At 44.2% G+C, this 20,292-nt stretch overlaps 1 protein-coding gene across 1 annotated transcript in view; it reads left to right on the top strand.

The window, feature by feature from the left end:
- LOC147035711 (extracellular calcium-sensing receptor-like) overlaps positions 1-20,292 on the top strand; it is a 56,756-nt gene that overhangs the window by 24,953 nt on the left and 11,511 nt on the right. The window contains exons 3-6 of the mRNA XM_085869174.1: positions 11,976-12,249; positions 13,229-13,527; positions 15,300-15,668; positions 15,828-16,055. Of these exons, the coding sequence (XP_085725300.1) occupies positions 11,976-12,249; positions 13,229-13,527; positions 15,300-15,668; positions 15,828-16,055 (1,170 nt within the window). The remainder of the gene's footprint in view (positions 1-11,975; positions 12,250-13,228; positions 13,528-15,299; positions 15,669-15,827; positions 16,056-20,292) is intronic.

Genomic DNA, 20,292 nt, shown 5'->3' with positions numbered 1-20,292 from the left:
TATATATATATATATATATATATATATATATATATATATATATATATATATATACATATATATAAAGTTGAAAGTGTGTCTGTGTGTTTCTCTGTGAACTATGCATGCGAAAAGTACTGGATTGATCCTCACCAAACTTCACATGCTGACAGAACATGAACCTGGGAGTGTCCCGATGTAAAATAATTGCACTGCCGACTTCCGGTTTCCGAATTATGATGTCATCACCTCATTTCATAATGTTAATTTTTCAAGTTCAGCCGATTGACATGGGGCCAACGGAATTTGCAAGAGAATGAGAAATTAATACTACAGTTAATTCAAGACAATGACTTCCGACTTCCCGGTTTCCGACTTATGACATGCATTCGACACACTTATCATAGGCCCTATTCACATCAACAAACGTCTTTTTAATGCATGATGAACACAAGTCATATTTTATTGTACATACAGGTAGTCGTCGACTTACGACCATGATCGGTTCCGACTGACTTCCATCGATCAGGAAGTCGATTTGGTCATCTGTCGAGCAACCTTTATTTATAGTGTATGGGCCTATGCAAAAATTAATGGATATATATTATACCGTATGATAATATAATAATCATCTGCAAGTCATATTTTATTAACATTTTCTTTGTTCATTATTGTTATAACCATAGTTATAAAAACCATTTGTATTGTTACAGTTTAACATTTTTACATCACTTCGGCCTGGATTCGGGATCAGCGATCAAATAATGTAAATCACGAATAAAAATTATTTTTTGATGATGCGGGAGATATCTTTCTTAAAATCAGTGGAGGAAATACCCACCATGTCTGATATTTGGGTCTTTCATGTCTCCGACGATGCCTTTATCTCCCGGGACACATCAATCCCCATGACAAAAACTGGAAGCAAAAGCGTCATAGCCGACGACATGGATTCCAAATTGCAAGGGTATTGTGTTGTTGTTGTTGTTGTTGTTGTTTACTATTCTCTAATTTGCACGCGTTGAGTATGAATCTCACTACGGTCATTATTAAGTGCTGTGCGGTGTATAAACACGGTCGGGTTTGATTTCTATTTTGCGAATATTAAACGCTGTGCGGTGTATAAACACGATCGGGTTTGATTTATATTTGGCGAATAATAAACGATGTGCGGTGTATAAAGACGATCGGGTTTGATTTCTATGTTGCGAATATTAAACGCTGTGCGGTGTAGAAAATCGATCGGGTTTGATTTGTATGTTGCGAATATTAAACGATGTGCGGTGTATAAACACGATCGGGTTTGATTTGTATGTTGCGAATATTAAACGCTGTGCGGTGTATAAACACGATTGGGTTTGATTTCTATGTTGTGAATATTAAACGCTGTGCAGTGTATAAACACGATCGGGTTTGATTTCTATGATGCGAATATTAAACGCTGTGCGATGTATAAACACCATTGGGTTTGATTTCTATGTTGTGAATATTAAATGCTGTGCGGTGTATAAACACGATCGGGTTTGATTTCTTTGTTGTGAATATTAAACGCTGTGCGGTGTATAAACACGATCGGTTTGATTTCTATGTTGCGAATATTAAAGGCTGTGCGGTGTATATGTGATGAATTAAAGGATGTGACGCGTGATCACATGTCGCGCGGCTCGCACACGAGAAAGATAAAACTTCGCGGTCGGTGGGATTGTCCCCGGGGGATTGTCATTTACGGCGGTGGTTCACTTGGTGCTCGTTGAATGGTGAGAATTGAGAGTATACCGGACTCCGTGCTTATGCTGACTAATTGCTGATTTATTTTGCGGTGATCGACTGCACGTTTATTCCTTGCTGCACATGTATTCCTCGCTGCACTCGTATTCCTTTATGTGAATGTAGAATCAGCTTCAATCAAGTGAAATAAAGCCGACACTCCGAAGATTTTTCCCTCGCATTCATTTCAATTTATTTCACTTGATTCCTTCGGCTCCCTCAACCGACTATTGACAAGATCTTCAAGCCGGAGAGGTTTGATGCAGACCCTAACGGTACTGACTCGGAAATGAAGTGGTCCCATTGGTTCCGTTCCTTCTCACACTATCTGACCATCATTGAAGAGGGAGCCGACAAATTGGCCGCACTTGTAAACCATGTCTCGCCCAGTGTATTTAGGCTCTTCTCGGAGTGTGACACCTACGACGCAGCGATCGACGTGCTGCGGGCCCTCTACGTGAAGCGCAAGAACGAGGTATACATACGACATCTTCTCAACACACGCAGGCAAGCACCCGGGGAGACAATCGATCAGTTCCTGCAAGCTCTGAGGCAGTTGGGCAAAGACTGCAGTTTCCGGGCTGTAACCGCCGAGGAACATCGAGACGAAGCGACCTGGGAGGCCTTCATCCAGGGGCTCCGGTCAGTCCTCATTCGGCAACGCTTACTGGAAAAAGCATAACCCACTCTTGAAATGGAAGCTGACCAGGCCCGAGCTATGGATACGTTTCAGGCAGCAATCTGAGTCATATGGGACACCGGTGTTGCTAATGAACGCTGCTACGGCAGGAACTCAAGGAACCCCCGGGACACTTCCGACACTGAGGATGGAGATAAACCCGAGGAATCGGATACCCAGACCTCGACAAACTCCTCAGCAACTACTTCGGTTGGTAAATGCTTCTTTTGTGGGTATAAAAGACCCCCGTAACAAATGCGCCGCCAGGGATGCCACATGCATGAATTGTGACAAGAAAGGGCATTATACCAGGGTATGCAAATCGACTCTTAGAAATAAACCCACTTCTGCAGCTCTCTACTCACAAAAGAAAGTAACAGCAGCTTCACCGGGGAATCTATCCAAAGTTATCATCAACGTACGAATTAACGGGCATGTGGCTGAGGCTCTGATTGATACCGGTAGCTCTGAAAGTTTCGTCAACAGCTCACTAGCGAAAGACAGGAAATGGAAGATCCAACCGACAGACAATACGGTATGCATGGCCTCCACATCACTACAGTCCCGCGTACGAGGGTACTGCATGTTGAGTTGGACGTAAAAGGCTACACGCATCGGGATGTAAGGGTACTTGTGCTTCCTGATTTATGCGCAGATGTAATTCTGGGTCATAATGTCCTCAAGCAGCACGCGAGCATCGAAATACCCTTTGGAGGAAGCAAACCTCATCTAATTCTAAATGCTCTGACCACCGCAGAGGTATCGTCCCCACAGCTGTTTGCTAACTTGTCGCCGGACCGTAAACCGATAGCGATCAAATCGCGACGATACACCGCCGCTGACATGGACTTCATCGCTTCCGAGACCAAGCGATTGCTGGAAGAAGGTATGATAGAACCGAGCGATTCGCCATGGCGCGCGCAGGTGTTGGTGACTACCAGTCAGAACCATAAGAAATGCATGGTTGTCGATTACTCTCAAACGGTCAATCGCTTCACCCAACTCGATGCCTACCCTTTGCCGCGCATAGACGAGATGGTCGAACGCGTGGCCAATTACAAAATATTCAGCACCATCGATTTGCGAAGCGCCTATCATCAAATTCCCATTCGAGAGGAAAACAAACCTTACACCGCGTTCCAGGAAGGTAGACGCCTCTATCAATTCAGGAGGATTCCGTTCGGTGTCACCAATGGAGTAGCTTGCTTCCAACGAGTTATGGACAACATCATCTCGGATGAAAACCTCAAAGACACTTTTGTTTCCGTGGACAATGTCACGGTATGCGGTAAGGATCGGGGGGAACATGATATGAATCTGGACAGATTCTTGAGCATTGCTAGAAAATATAATCTGACTCTCAACTACGTGAAATGCGTATTCTCGGCAAGGTCAATTAATCTTCTCGGCTACACAATTGCCGACGGCACGATAAAGCCCGATCCTGAACAATTGTGCCCACTCCGTGAGCTACCCCCACCTCATGACCTGCAGTCATTGCATCGGGTGATTGGAATGTTCGCTTACTACGCTAGATGGATTCCCTAATATTCCTAGAAAATGCATCCCTGGTGCATTGCAAAAACTTCCCGCCAGATGCCGCTGTTGTAAAAGATTTCCACAGCCTCAAAGATGATATCAGTAATTCCGTGGTATTATCGATCGACAGCACAGCGCCATTCGTTGTGGAAACGGACGTTTCCGATCACGCGATCGCCGCGACGCTCAATCAGTCGGGACGACTTGTCAAGTTCTTCTCGAGAACTCTCTCAGGAAGCGAGCAGAGACAATCGGCAAGAGAGAAGGAAGCGTATGCTATTGTCGAAGCCCTACGTAAATGGAGACATTATTTACTGGGCAATCACTTCACACTCGTCACAGACCAATGATCCGTTGCCTTCATATTTGATGGGAAAAATAACGGGAAAATTAAGAACGAGAAAATAATGAGATGGCGGATAGATCTATCTTGTTATAGTTATGAGATTGTTTATCGGCCCGGGAGGGAAAACCCTGCTGCAGACACCTTCTCTCGGGTCTACTGTTCGGCGATAATCGGTCGGGCTTTGCAAGACCTCCATGAGGCTCTGTGCCACCCAGGAGTAACCAGAATGGCACATTTTGTGCGCAGACAAAACCTTCCCTATTCTATCGACGATATTAAACAAATGAATGCTTCTTGCCCAGTTTGTGCTGAACTAAAACCCAGATTCTATGGCGCCGCTCCCGGCAGATTGATCAAGGCCACTTCTCCCTTCGAGAGACTAAATATCGACTTCAAAGGGCCCCTGCCGACTGAGACAGACAACATATACATACTCACTGTTGATGATGAATACTCAAGGTTCCCATTCGCATTCCCGTGCTCGGACATGACCTCGGGCACTGTCGTGAAATGTCTCTCTAACCTCTTTGCCATGTTTGGGAAACCGTCGTAAATACATTCAGATAGAGGGCCGTGTTTCATGTCGGTCGAGCTCAAACAGCCCAATATGAACAAGGCATAACAACTAGTCGAACGACGGGTTACAACCCACAGGGTAATGGGCAGGTGGAACGGTATAATGGAGTCATTTGGAAAGCCGTAACCCTGGCGCTGAAATCGAGAGGACTGGGGCCTGAGCGGTGGGAGGTTATCCTTCCTGATGCCCTGAATTCCATATGCTCTTTGCTCTGTACGTCCACCAATGCTACTCCTCACGAACGAATGTTTACTCACCAATGACGTTATGTTGACGGCCAATCGGTGCCCAACTGGCTAACCTCTCCCGGAACAGTGTTCATGAAGCGCCCGGTACGACAAAGCAAGTATGAACCAATGGTGGAGGAGGTCAAACTCATCGATGCTAATCCTGAGTATGCTCATGTTAGACTTCCTGATGGCAGGGAGACCACTGTGTCGGTTTGCCATCTGGCTCCTGCAGGTACTCCTCCTGCAGAAACTCCTCCATCTGGTACTCCTCCCTCTGACATTCCCTCCCCAGGTGTTTCCCCCCCAGGAACTCCACCTGAGAATGGTGGCGACGGAGCTACCGCATTATACCCGAGAGCGATCGAGGAGTCATCCCCGACACGAGTCGATGCTCCCCAAGAGGATCGGAAGCCTCCCTCAAATGAAACCACCATTTACTCACAGAGAGGTCGACGGATAAAACCCCTCGCCGACTCGATCTGTCGAGGGGATTATCGGCATTCCTCGATGGCACCTCACCATGCTCCTATAACTCAAAATAATCCTCACTGCTTGAAATGTATTGTTGCGAATTCGCGCCCGCCGGCGTGCGAGCGGCCACGTAACTCGAATCGCGGCACGTCACCCACCGGACGGACAATTCTGTCGTGACCCTCTCGGACTAACACCGGGAACTAGTCACGGGTGGGCCTTTCGGCCTCACCACGATCGTGCCAATCGGCCCCCCGCGTGGGATAGGGTTGTTCGCCAAATTCGACCTACCTAAGTACCCACACATAGGGTAGACCGGGCGATCGCACCTCGCCGCAGGTCGACTCCGGACAGGGGCCACTTTAAGCGACGCGTTCCGTACTATCGGGATAACTGAGCGGTGTTATCGTCAACCTCGACGGTTCCGATTAATAATCAGGCGTATTTAGCCCACTACCAACTCTTTACGTGAAGCAAGATGGAGATTCAATTAAAGAAAAGACGAAGCGAAATGGGAAAAACAGTTCAACATGAGGCACATTTATTCCGCGGCAAACGGAAAGCACACATATACAATTACAACAATTATGCACCAAAAGCAGTTGCAACAAAAGAAACACAACAATGCAGAGATACTACCGACTACGCGAGCACACTGCAACACTTACACAGTTTTACTTTACAGACGGCGCCGACAACACATATACTGAAAAGCAAAAGAAAAGGGCCACCCTCAAAGACAAGGGGGCAGACGGGCCTGTGGGCACGAGACCGGGTGGAGCCTACCCGTCTTGTGATGAGCCGCAAATGTGGCGGCGGTGCCCCGACTCCGCGCTCCTCCGCGGGTTTCGTTGGCACTGCTTGGAATGAGGTGGGAACGGGGCCCCCTTTCTGCACTATCTCAGCGCGGGGGGGAAAAGGGGGGAATTGTTGATGCTCTGGGGAAAGAGGATAGCTGGCTTGCTTGGGTCCTGCGACGAGCGACTCCACTGCGACCTCGACCGCGCTCCCGGCTTCCCCTCTCTGCAGCTCCCCGACAGGCTCCGAACCCCGACAGACTGACTCTCCTCCAGACCCGTCTTGACTGCTACTGCCACACTCCGCCACCGCCACACCTCTCCAACTCACCGAAACGCAAAAACTGACTGAATTCGCCCCGCGCTCGGCGCTTTATAGTACGGCAGGAGAACCCATATGCAAATTTCCTGATCAGGATGAGCTCGGGGGCGGAGCCACGCTCGCCCATTGGATGGAGGAAAAGTGGGCGTGAACCTCCCCTGATCCTCGAATTTGCATAGATCGATTCTCCTCTGACGCGCCTGGAGGCGGGGCCAAATCGCCCCGCGCTTAATGATTGGACGGATCAGAAGTGGGCGTGAATCATTCCCGATCCGACTTCCCCTCGGAAAGGCCGCTTTTTGCACCCGCTGCTCAGCGCGCGCCCTGTACGAGTCCAGGATCGGTGCCCACAAGCGCTGCGGGAATGGCCGCAGAAGGAGAGGTGAAGGTGGTGGAGGGTCTAAAGTGGCGGTCCCTGGCCACGGTGACGCTTGGAATGGCGGTGATGTGATGGTTGCGAGAGCAAGTTGTGAAGGTAAAGGTCGTGGCTGTTGGCGTTGTTGTTGTAGTGAAGCGGCGTTGCGGTTGGTGGTTGTTGTGTGATGGCGGTTGAGACGTGGTTGGTTCAAAATAAAGATAGAACAGAAAAACGGCTATCTTGAAGGGTCGCAGCCCGAATGAATCACATTTATTCCCTCTAAACAACTGGTTTGGGCTAACAACACATGTACTAACAGCGATATCTCACCTACGGGACCTGAATGGTGGTTTGAGAATTTCCTCAACCACAACAGTATGCTTCTGTAGTTTAAATATTTCGTGCTGCTTGAAATATATACTCCTATAGCGTTGAAGTAATCATGGTGCGATAAGGCCCGGTCACACATTGACGTTTTAGCCAACGTATGCCGATTTTTGATTTTTTTTTCTAAAACGCTGGCACACGTTGAATACGTTATGGGTAAGTTTTGATAACATTGAGAGCATGCTGAAAAACACTGCCATACGTCGTTGTACGCTGGCTTTAAACGTTGTACTTTTTGGTTGTCCTCAAATTTTTTCATGCTTGAAATTTCACGACGTATGCCGGCGTATGACTCACACGTTCCGCTACGCTGGCCACAAGTTGTATGCACGGTCTGCTATCGTTGACAGACATCAACACATGCTACTTTTAAGTTAATCATAAGTTGAGACACGCCGAGGTAATGTTTAGCGTACCCGAAACTTATTTCTAACCTATGATTAACGTGTTGTTGGCACGTTACGCGATCGTTGCCATACATCGACAGACGTTACTTTTAAGTTACTCATAGGCTGAAAGACGTCGGTATAATGGATCGTCCTTGCGTCAGCGTCCACGGCCACGGCCAGGACACTTATTTGCAGCATTCTTCAAACTTTTCTTCGGCATGACGAGGATGTTCACACTTCGATGTCTAGCTTGGCTATGATTCCAAATGTCCATCGGCAGCGTCTATTTAAAATAGTCGAGTTTGAGCGATTTAACACGTTCAGAAGAAACGCTTCAAATTTCCAAACCCCAGCGTCAAAAAACAAAGGCGAGTGACAGCAATTTAAATCGTTCATTGTAAACAATGAAAATAGCTGAGTGGTACCGTTTAAAAGTCGTTGAGTGTAAAAAAAAAATCCAATTGTTGAGCGCAAGCGTCTACTTTCAATAGTGGGGTTTGAGCGATTTAGCACGTTCAATAGAAACGATTAAAATTTCCGAGCGCGAGCGTCAAAAAACAAAGGCGAGTGACAGCAATTTAAATCGTTCATTGTAAACAATGAAAATAGTTGAGTGGTACCGTTTGAAAGTCGTTGAGTGTAAAAAAAAAAATCCAGTTGTTGAGCGCAAGCGTCTACTTTCAATAGTGGAGATGCAGCCATTTAAATCGTTGAGTTTATCATTTAAATCGTTAAACGCAAGGACGATCCATCATAACACACACCCTCCCCCTCACACTCAACCTACTACTGCCAACATGAAGAAACTACTACTAATACTAATACTGATACTGATACTGTTACTGCTGACATGGACATCGACTCAAAAAGGACTCGAAAACACTGTTGGGTTCCCCTTGTATGAACACCATTTTTATATACCAATTTCCAAAACCGCTGGGAACACATCTTTATATGGCAGTTGTAAGCTAGAAACACGTTAATTTTTTTTTTTGTCGACCGGAAGACGTCATTGGAATACGTCTACATATGTCGATGTGTGTTGGGACTACGTAAAGAATTGGTTCAAAGCACGTCAAACATAAGTTAGAAATAAGTTTCGCGTAAAAAAGACATTACCACGACGTGTTTCGACTTATTAGTAGCTTATAATAGCCTTTGTGGACGTGTGTAAGCGTCCACATATCGTGTGTAAAACTTATCCCCATCGCATGCGGAACGTGTGTCATACGCCGAGTACATCGTAAAATTTTGAACATGTTTAAAATTTATTGACGTACTCTACTTACTACGACGTATGATAGCGTACTTTAGCGTTGTACTCACGTATACCAAACTTACTCATACCGTATTTGACGTGCCCCCAACGTTTTAGACACATTTTTCTTAGGTCGGCATACGGTGGCAAGATCGCCAAGGTGTGACCGCGATGTTGACACTTCCATTTCTACGGCAGTTATGATTCGAATCGTTGTGCGTCAGCCTTTTAATAGGCTACGTCACGACATCGTCGGCGATGCGTGCAACACGCTATGCCTAAGTTAGACTATCGTTGGGCATCGGTTGTGTAGGCCAACAACAGGTTCAGCATTCGTTGGTATAAGTTATCTATAACACAACGAAACGTTCTGTGTCCGTTACCAATGCGTTAAACATAAGATCAAGTCGCTATGAATACGTCCGAATCTTTTAAAAAAAAAACATCAAAAGTTCAACGTAAGCCAGCGTTTTACATACATTTTAATACGTTGCCATCGCTGGCTAAAACGTCAATGTGTGACCGGGCCTTTAGTTGAGCCTCTAGTTACACTTTAAAGACGGGGAGAATGTGATGAATTAAAGGATGTGACGCGTGATCACGTGTCGCGCGACTTGCACACGAGACAGATAAAACTGGCGGTTGGTGGGATTGTCCCCGGGGCATTGTCATTTACGGCGGTGGTTCACTTGGTGCTCGTTGAATGGTTAGAATTGAGAGTATACCGGACTCCGTGCTTATGCTGGCTAATTGCTGACTTATTTTGTAGTGATCGAATGCACATGTATTCCTTGCTGCACATGTATTCCTTGCTGCACATGTATTCCTTGCTGCACATGTATTCCAGAGCTGAGCTGTTCAGGGAGCTGAGGTGTAAAACTGTACATGCACTAATGGTGGACAAGGAGGCCTATGTGCGTGGAATCTGTGAGGGGATAGAGCATCACCTGTGGACAGGTGATTCTCGTCTCGCTTACAGGGGAATTCGTGCATTGCATTCATCCAAGCCCATCCCTCGGAGCACTGCAGTTATAGCAGAGAGTGGTTGGCTCTTAACGAGGAGTCTGAAATGAAGGGCTGCTGGGCCGGTTACTTTGAGCGGTTGTACCAGGCTGATCCACCAGCTGTCGAGTTGGATGTCAATGGTGTTACAATCCCTGTTGCTGATCCTCCAATCAATTCTGGTCCACCTTCGCTTGTGGAAACACGGGCTGAGGTGAACCGGTTGAAACAGGGTAAAGCTCCAGGGATCTGTGGCATCCATGCTGAACTTCTCAAGCTTGTTGGATATGCTGCACTCGTGTCGTTGCATGCAGTTTTGTGCTCTGCCTGGAGCACAGGCATCATCCCAACTGATTGGAAGAGGGGCCTTGTTGTCCCTCTCTGGAAAGGGAAGGGTGATCGCCAAGACTGCAACAACTACCGAGGGGTGACGCTGCTCTCAGTGCCGGGCAAGGTCCTTGCTCAGATAATTCTTGATAGGGTTCGCCACCATCTGCTTGAGCACCAGCGTCCAGAGCAGTCAGGCTTTACACCAAAGAGGTCAACGATTGACCATATCCTTGCTCTTCGTGTCCTCACCGAACGCAGACGAGAGTTTCGGCAGGGGCTGCTTGCAGCCTATGTTGACCTCTGTAAAGCATTCGATTCAGTGAATCGGGATGCCCTCAGGAGGATTCTTGGTCTTCGTGGGGTGCCACCAAAACTGATCGATCTGATGTCTGAACTCTACTCTGGTACTGAGAGTGCTGTGAAGTGTGGTGGTCCCATCTCTGACTTATTTCCAGTTGTTACTGGAGTTCTTCAGGGGTGTGTACTGGCTTTTTCTTTTGGGGGGGCACACTTTTCCCACACTTTTGGGGCCCCACACTTTTCAGCACTTGTATGGACTGGATTTTAGGGAGGATGTTGGAAAGGTCAAGCTGCGGTGCATCGTTTGGGAATGTAAAGATCTCGGACCTTGATTTCGCAGATGATGCATTAATCTTTGCGGAGACTTTAGATATCCTTTTGGGGGCCCTCGACGAGCTGAATGAGGAGTCGGAGCCGCTGGGATTACGGGTTTCTTGGGTCAAAACTAAGATCCAGGCTTTCAATGACATCTTGGATGTGCTGTCCTGTCTGTGTCTGTTTGTGGTGAGGATGTTGAGGTCGTGGAGAGATTCACTTTCCTTGGCAGTGATATTCATGTCTCTTCTGGCTGCGAGTCAGAGGTCAATAGACGTCTGGGTCGGGCCTGGGGAGTCTTGGATTCAATGGATCATGGGGTGTGGCACTGCCGGTACCTGTGCATGAGGACGAAAGTCCGAGTCTTCAGGTCCATGGTGCTTCCAGTCTTGCTCTATGGATGTGAGACTTGGACTCTGACCAAGGATCTGAGACGGAAACTTAATTCCTTTGGTACCGGGTCTCTTCGGAGAATCCTTGGTTATCGCTGGTCAGATTTTGTGTCCAATGAGCGGTTGCTGAGAGAGACTCGGATGAGATTTGTTACCTGCATGGTCTGTGAGCATCAGTTGCGGTTGTATGGACATGGGGCTCGTTTTCCTGATGCTGATCCTGCTCACCATATTCTCTCAGCGAGGGAGTCTCGTGAGTGGAGGAGGCCAATGGGGCCGACCACGTTCCTCGTGGTTGCAGCAGGTTGACCAGCATCTCAAGGAAATGGGGATGGGTCAGGCATCTGCCTGGGGGAAGGCCAGACGGAGGCCCCTGGAGTACCGGCTGAAAGTGGATGCAGCGACGCGCTGTTTTGGCACATGCTCCCATACCTGACCTGACTTGACCTCATATTAGTGGAAGCAATAGTTGTCTGAAAGTGTTCACATTCTCACTTATTTTTCAAAATAATAAAAACTTTTTTTTCCTTTGTATAGATAAGTGGTGCAGCTGCCTGCAAGTGTTTAAGTAACAAACAGACATTCCCCACTTTCATGAGAACTGTTCCCAGTGACTTGCATCATGCCGAGGCCATCGCCCGCTTAGTGCTCCATTATAAATGGGTATTTGTTGGTGCTTTCGCTGTGGATGATGATTTTGGTCGAACTGGTTTAAATCAAATTCTGAATGAAATTGAAAGCAAAGAAGTTTGTATTGCCTTCCGTGAACTGTTACCAACAGTGAAAAGTCAAGAAATCTTTCAGAAGTTTGGTAAGGTCTGCTTTCATTCGTTATTTATTATCTCTTGTGTCAAAGTTTTTTAACATCCCTTAAACAAATTTTTGAGACTTTTTTTTTTTCCAATCCAAAATTTCATTTTGATACAAATTCTGTATCAAGTATATTTGGTTGAAATGTAGCCTCACCTGAGATAAATTGAGGTGCACTCAAAAGCATTTTACTGAAAAAACGTTAATTGTCCAAACCTGAGCAATTCCACTATCTATATTCTATACTGTGAATTCAGGCACTGCAGTTTCCTGTAAGGAAAGGGAATTCTAAAATTAAAAGTTCAGTTAGAACTTAAACAACATTGGAAGATGTAGTTTGATGGTCTATGTGAAATGGAACTTGTTCACTTGTTTTCATCTTCACTTCATATATATCTTCACTTGTTTTCATCAGACATGTTTTTTTTTCTGAGAGATTACAATGAGAATTATATTTTTTCATATTACTTTGGAATTATGATTTGTGTTTAAAAAGCTATTTTAATGAAAAATGGAATCAACAGAACTTTGATAAAATATGCTAACCACTGAGAGAATGAAGAAGCCTTCACAATGAATCTCGTTTTCCATTCTCTCTTTTCAATGATATATTAACAGTCATCCAAGTAATGCCATGTGCTTTATCAATTTTTCAATGTTGTTTTCAAAATCATTGACTTTAATGCACTTCACTGTTTTTTTTATTCAATCTAGCAGGCCAATAGAATCGATGTTTACAGATTGCTTCAGTCAGTTCCTCATCGGCGAATCGATGATCACACAAACTTGACTTTAAATGTCAAATCATTATAATGATAGATATTGAGGGCCAGAGCTGGAGTGAATCTAAGCCTGCTCAACCTCCATGAAACGTGATAAATCTCGGTCATCTTGGGTTGTCTTAAAATAAAGGCTATCTGTAAAACATTGCCATTCTCATTCTGCTGTTTTTAACATGTTCATTTTTTCTGAGAGTGAAGGAAAACTTGTGGCGGAGACAAATGCAAACGTTATTATATTGTACTCAAGTGATCAAGATGCATTGCCTTTGTTGGAGGAGGTTCTACTACAAAATGTGACAGGAAGAACATGGATAGCAGCATCTGCCTGGATAATATCCCAGCTATTTGCCTCATCTCGGTATGCACATATCCTCCAGGGGACAATTGGTTTTGTACAAAAACTTGGACATATTCCTGGATTTTATGATTTCCTTGTAAAAATGAAACCATGGCACCGATTGTCTATAATGAATTCGAATTACATCAACAATACAGAGGTAAACAATGCATTGCAATTATTTATCCAAATGTTTTACGTGAATTGATCTATTTTTATATATTTATTTTTATTATTTGCTAACTTTCGGTTTTCTTTCTGACGATATCCTCAAGCTCAAATATCATCTTGCACATCTATCTGAATGTATAACATCAGTCTGTACATCCATCCATTGGGACCATGCTCTGTACAGAGCTTTGGTGCTCCCGAGGCAGTCTCTTGGGCTATTGGGCACAATCCTGGATTGGTCTCCACTCTGACATAGGATATTTGAATCCTTCAACCATCCGAGCAAGCTGGTACTCATTTTGCTCACCTTGGAAGGATGACAGGCTGAGTCAACCCCATCTGGTATTAAATCTGGCAGGAAGAAAGGCAGGAAGAGACAGTTTATTTTTATATCAATCATGCAATTAGGAGAAAATAGAAGAAAAAAATATCGACATCATAACGTGAGGGATTGAATATCTTCTTCTTCTTCTTTCGGCTGCTCCCGTTAGGGGTCGCCACAGCGGATCATCCGTATGATCCGCATCGTGATTTGGCACATGTTTTACGCCGGATGCCCTTCCTGACGCAACCCTGGTCGCCTCTTATGACACAGGGATATGGTACACCTATTTTAACCGGGGTATACACCGGCCCAGTATACTGGTACTCATTTCGCCGACCTCGGAAGGATGACAGGCTGAGTCAACCCCCTGGTGTATTAATTCAGTGGCCCAATGGGGCTTGAACTCAGGACCTCTTGGATCCCAAGCCGCTGCCCTAACCACTGCGCCAACACCAGGCTCATAACGTGAGGGATTGAATATGAATACACATTATTCAAAATTTGTTGCTCAGACAGGTAAGCAAAGTCGACCCATCTGCACATTATGATTTTGAACTTCTGCCCTCATTTCTTTCAGAGTACGCAGGTTTTTGAGTTTTTGCAGATAATCTATCTATAATTCCAGCAATCTCTGTGTGTGTGTGTGTGTTTGTCTGTCTGTCTGCGACCGCCGTTTATGGACAACCGCCAGCCCGATCGGATTGAAACTTTCCAGGAATATTGCAGGGGACCCACGGACGTGCCTTTTCGAGGTTTGATATCGATCGGATGAGCGGTTCCCAAGTTACGGCCATTTATCTGTCGGCCAATGACAAGACACGGTGTTATGACGTCACGAATGACGTCACAATTAATGCTTATTTATTTATTTATTTGCACGATCGACGGTCCAATCTGACAAACTTGCCAGGAATATTGCCGGGGCCCCGCGGATGTGCTTTTCAAGGTTTGATATCGATCGGACAAGCGGTTCCCAAGTTACTGCCATTTATCTGTCGACTTATGACAGGACAACACAATTCTTCTTCGTTTGATATGACGTCACAATTGACGCTGGGGACCTGAGTATGTTTCCCAAGTTATGGCAATTTATGATACGGTTGGTCCAATCTAATTGAAATAATGCCCCAATGCAGTCGTCGTTTACACACCTATGGGCCCGACCCTACGGGCCCATACTAGTTAATTTAAATTGAGATTGAATGTTAACTATATTATTTTGTTATGTCCAGAATAAAATGTCCACAGCATCTTTATACCTCCATCATACAAATGTGCGAAAAACAATTTTAATTCAGGAACGTGATGTCAAAATAAATCCATAGAAGAGTTGCTTCATCATTTATTTCAGAAATCAGTAAATTTAATATATTCTTATTAATAAATTAGTCATCATGAATCAAATATTGCCAACCATTATTTAATTTTCCCTCAAGAACAAGAAGGGAAGTTCTTCATCTGATCGTAATAAGATTTTTCAAAATCAAAAACAAAAAAGAAAAAAAGTCCCACTTTATCGGAATGAGAAATCATTGAATGATTATATTGTTGAAATGTGGGAAGATGTTTTCAGATGCTCATGGGATGGAGAAAAAATTGACCTCCCACCGTGCACAGGAGAAGAATCATTACGTAACATATATTCACGATTTACAGATGTTTCCAATTTATTTTTTTCATTCTACACCTACCAGGCTGTATATGTTGTGGCATATGCTTTGAATGACATCCAATCATGTACTTCCACAAGCAATCTATTTCAAAATGCATCATGTGCCAAGATAGCTGATTTTCAACCCTGGCAAGTAAGAAGAAATTTTTTTATTATTATTTTGCCATTGACTTGTTGAGGGGTCGAGCTGACACTTTATCATTTCCACAAAAATTGACTTGAACAAATATCTGGATATCTTCCTGTTCTTAATCATTCTAATATTTATGTTTTGTTTGTTTGCCATTCTCAGCTGTTGTTCTATATGCGAAATGTCCGATGGAAAACGACTACAGGAGCTACAATGTTTTTTGATGAAAATGGAGACCCACCTGCACCACATGAGCTCATAATATGGCAAAGAGATACAAATGGAAAAATATTTTTCAAAACTATTGGACATTTTGACTCTGATGCTTTGCCTGACAAAAAGCTTTCTGTGAACAAAGATGACTTCTACTGGAGTGATGGCAGTACAAAGGTAAGTTTACTTCGTTTATTTATGTTGATCAGGCTTGGTGGTGTAATGGTCAAAGCATCTGCTCCAATTCTGAGAAGTTAGCAGTTGAAACCCTGGTGGAGTCCTCCCAAAGACTTTAAAAATGGTATGTGCTTAAAATGGCAAGTGCTGCTTCCTTGATTGATGTTCAGCTTTTAAAAAGATAAGAGCATGGGTAATCCCCAGAGGTTGGCCGACATAACAATGAGGAAATACCTCCTTTTGAAATGCCCAACTGCATGCTGTGAGAAAGGTTGTGCCACAAAGGTTTTGATGTCACTGGTTCCCAGAGTGCCCCTGGATGTAATGGCACTTGCCCCCAAGCTCAGTGGCTTTGTTTTTCTTGTCGAGCAGTCATGTCTTGTGTCACGTGTATTCAACTGTACCTCCATCTTTGTGAGATGTTTTCAGCAGCTGCACTTCGAGCCTTAGATCCGCGAAGTCTAAAAAAAATTATATACACAGTTTATGTTGAATCGAGTTTGATGGAGGGCCAACATTGCGGAACTCGATTTGCTAAGTTGGTTTGTTTCTGAAAGCAGAATGTTAGTGTCATCATATCAGCTCTGTGTCTGGGAATTTGGCAGTTTGAAACCAACATTGGCTGAGTACTACCAAAACATTACAATGGTACATGCTGCTTCCTTGATTGATGCTCATCATTTAAAAGGATGAAGCATGGACAAGCAACCATAAGTTTGCAGCACCAACACAGGCTTTATTTGACTTCAAGGCCTCAGTCAGGGCTGAGTTACTGGACATGTGCATTGGCCTGCAAATTCAACCCCAACCAATAATTCCGTTTTTGGAAGAATTATGAATTCTGTTGATACAATTTTTCTAAATGAACTTTTTTATTCATAACTGAAGAGTTCAATCGAAACACTGATAGAGTTGAAGGAGGTTACATGCCAGGAATACCTGTAAAAAATAAACATGTACAAATCAAAATTCATTGGTTGCAAAAGTGTTCAGCCCCTTCAGTTAGTACTTGGTGGAAGCACCTTTTGCAGCAATGACTGTGATGAGTCGTTGTGGATAGGTCTACACCAGTTTTGCACAGTGTGATGTTGAAATCTTTGCCCATTCTTCATGTGAACATCACGTCCAGGTCTGGCCTGTGGCATCATGGATTGACTGGATAATCATCAGGTGCTGTTGGTTCCTATGCAGGAGGACAAAAGTCTGAGTCTTCAAGCCTTTGGTACTTCCATTCTTGCTCTACACATTCGATATGTGGACACTGACAAGGGATCTGAGATGAAGACTTAACTCCTTTGGTGCCAGGTCTCTTTGGAGAATCCTTGGCTATCGCTGATCAGACGTTGTGTCCAACAAGTGTTGCTGAGAGAGACTCAAATGAGATTTCTTGCATTTTATAGTATGTGGGCATCAGTTGTGGCTGTGTGGACATTTGGCTCGATTTCTTTATGCTGATTCTGATCATGGGATTCTCTCAGTGAGGGAGCCTCTTGAGTAGAGAAGGCCAATGGGCTAACCATGTGCCTTGTAGTTGAGGCAGGTTTATCAGAATCTCAAGGAGATGTGGATGGGCGAGGCATCTGCCTGGGGGATGGCCAGATGGAAGCCCCTGGAGTAGCGGCAGAAATTGGACACAGTGAGCCACTGCTCTGGTGTATGCTCCCATACCTAACCTAATACCTTCTGCCGTACCATCCATTTTCCTTCAGGCAGGCAGGCCGTAGTCTTTTCCATCTCTTTCGACTTTGAAAAAAAAAAAACACTTGCTGGTCAACCACTTGGATAATGTATTTCAATCCGAAGAAATCTCACACTCTTACGATCTCACTACAAAAGGACTGTGTTGAAGAAATTCTCAATTCCTCCTTTACATTTGAGTGATGTATTAAAAAGAAACATAAGCATATAAACAAACGAACATATCGATGTGGAGAATTCAGGAGAAGTTATGCAACACAATCTTCCTCCAAAATTCTGTGATACATTGAAGCTTGGAATTTTTACTGAGGATTCAGTCGGACTTTGTCTGTTCATCCTCCAGACATGCTGATGCCACAGGGTGATCATCCAATGACATGTTGAGGGTTCCAAGGGAGAGATCATTCACAGCTTTGTTGCAGCAGCCATCTGGAGGTCAGCTTAATTTGGAAGGGATAAGGAATATTTATGACCTAAAAATTGATGGGAGTTTTTAGATAATATTCATGGATCAGAGGGGGTGAGATCATCCAATGATGTTTTGATCATCCTCGAGACAGAATTACATCAAGACTTCAGCCCTTCGGGCAATAGAATGGATCACACATTGCTCCTTGTTCCGGAGATCAGAATGTCACCCCTCATTAAAAAGGCGAGGGAAAGATTTATAATCTGAAGCTGACAAGAGTGTAAAAAGACATCTGGATATCACCTCAAGCAATCATTCCATTGAAGCTAGAATGATGCCGCCAGCCCGACTTCCAGAAGCCATATAATTGTCTACATTTGAGAATCCCTTCATAAGCAGAACATAATCAAATAATTGATAATTCTATTACACTAAATAATGATTAAAGATTATTTCGAAGTCCAATTGAATCTGTTTCGGGGAACAAGGGACACTTTTTCACCAAGCAGATTGATCCGCTTCCAGTGCAAAAGAGATATAAGGTCATTTAAAATGCAAATATGTACAAATGAAATTGATAAATCTTCAAGCACATACATGTAATAATCATGTTATATTTGAGTACATTTCTCATTTAAGCATTATAACAATAAATTGTGCAATATGCCAAAAACATTCACCTTTTTCCCGTTTCATTGGCAACATTATTTATTTTTATTGCATTTAATTTTTATCACCCTCAAACCCATTATGCTAATTTTTGGAGAAATTAGCATCGACAACTGTCTTGCAATCCTATCTACTTTCTCAATAGTCCTCTTGAGGAAATTCAGTCAGTCAAACTCATGGGTGTTACTTTCAGCCATGATCTTTCTTTGGCAAACAACATTTCAAAATTGGCCTCCAAAGCCAGCCTACATCTCAACGAGGGATTCTCCATCATCCAATGTCCTACTTTGAGACACCTGAAGTACTATCCACTTGAAAGGCCTTCATCTGCAGCATGACAGAGTACTGCTCGCCCCTCTGGGATGGTCTCCTCCCTCACATCTTGTTCAGCTTGATGCTGTAGAAACCAAGGCCTTTAAGATTATTTGCATCTCCGATGCTGAAGCTGAGTCCCTGGGTCAATCACCATATCACCACAAATAGGTCGGTGTTCTGTATGCGACTGCCTCCTTTCTGGTCTTTGCAAACTCCTCTTTTTGTGCTTTGTCCCCACCTCCCCCCTTGTTTCCCCAGGGCTGACACGGTCTACCACCAACACCCTTCTGGTGAAACTACCAAAATACAGGATCACTGCTCACCTCCACTCATTTGTTCCTCTTTTTTTTCCCCCACCAGGAGGATCAACTTCCACATCCCCTCCAATTTCATTCTTCCCTCAGATCTCCAAGACAGTTGTTCATCACCATCTCAAATCGTCCCTTATCCCAAAGCATGATTTTTTTTTCTACCATCATTAACCACACCCAAATCCATCCTTCTAATTTTCCAGTTTTCCCTCCTTGGAGTTTCCCCTGTATTCATTTTGTCCACCCTATTCGTGTGTGTTTTGCATCATGTTTTTGTCTGTTATGTCCTGATCCATTCACTTTACCAGCTCTTCCACGAGCCTTAACTGCATATACAAACTAAAAACAAATGGAAAGTTATGCAAAGGCTGTCAATTGAGTCCATCGATTGAGGCAAGATGTTACTTTTCAATCCCCAGTCCCTCCAACAAAATCAGAGATGGGGAACATTAAAATGAGCTACATTAATCCGAGCATTCCTCCGTGGACTTTAGTGTGCACATGATTGGCTCATGATACTGTTGCCATGGCAACCATCTCTGCAACCTGCCTTGTGAATGTGATATTTCAAGAAACGATTAAGGTTTAGCTTTCATGTTCCATAGATTTATTTCTCTTGCAACCCAAAAGGTGGGGGACTGAGATTATCAGCTCCTTCTTTCTTTTCCTGTATGCTCTTGCTTTTAAACTTCCTCTGCCATATCATTGTGTTGAATGAATTGTATGTTGGAATGTCTCCACCATCTCAATTATATCAATATTGCAATTGAGAAACATTCATGTGCAATCGGCTCTTAAACAATGATAAGATCTCCAAAATTGATCGTGCTGATAA

This window comes from Eptatretus burgeri, chromosome 1 (genome assembly GCF_056783735.1).
Source record: "Eptatretus burgeri isolate ZD-2024b chromosome 1, Ebu_testis_v1, whole genome shotgun sequence".
Lineage (NCBI taxonomy): Eukaryota > Metazoa > Chordata > Myxini > Myxiniformes > Myxinidae > Eptatretus > Eptatretus burgeri.
Note: the sequence above shows the minus strand (reverse complement) of the source record. Positions and strands in the feature narration are given on the sequence as shown.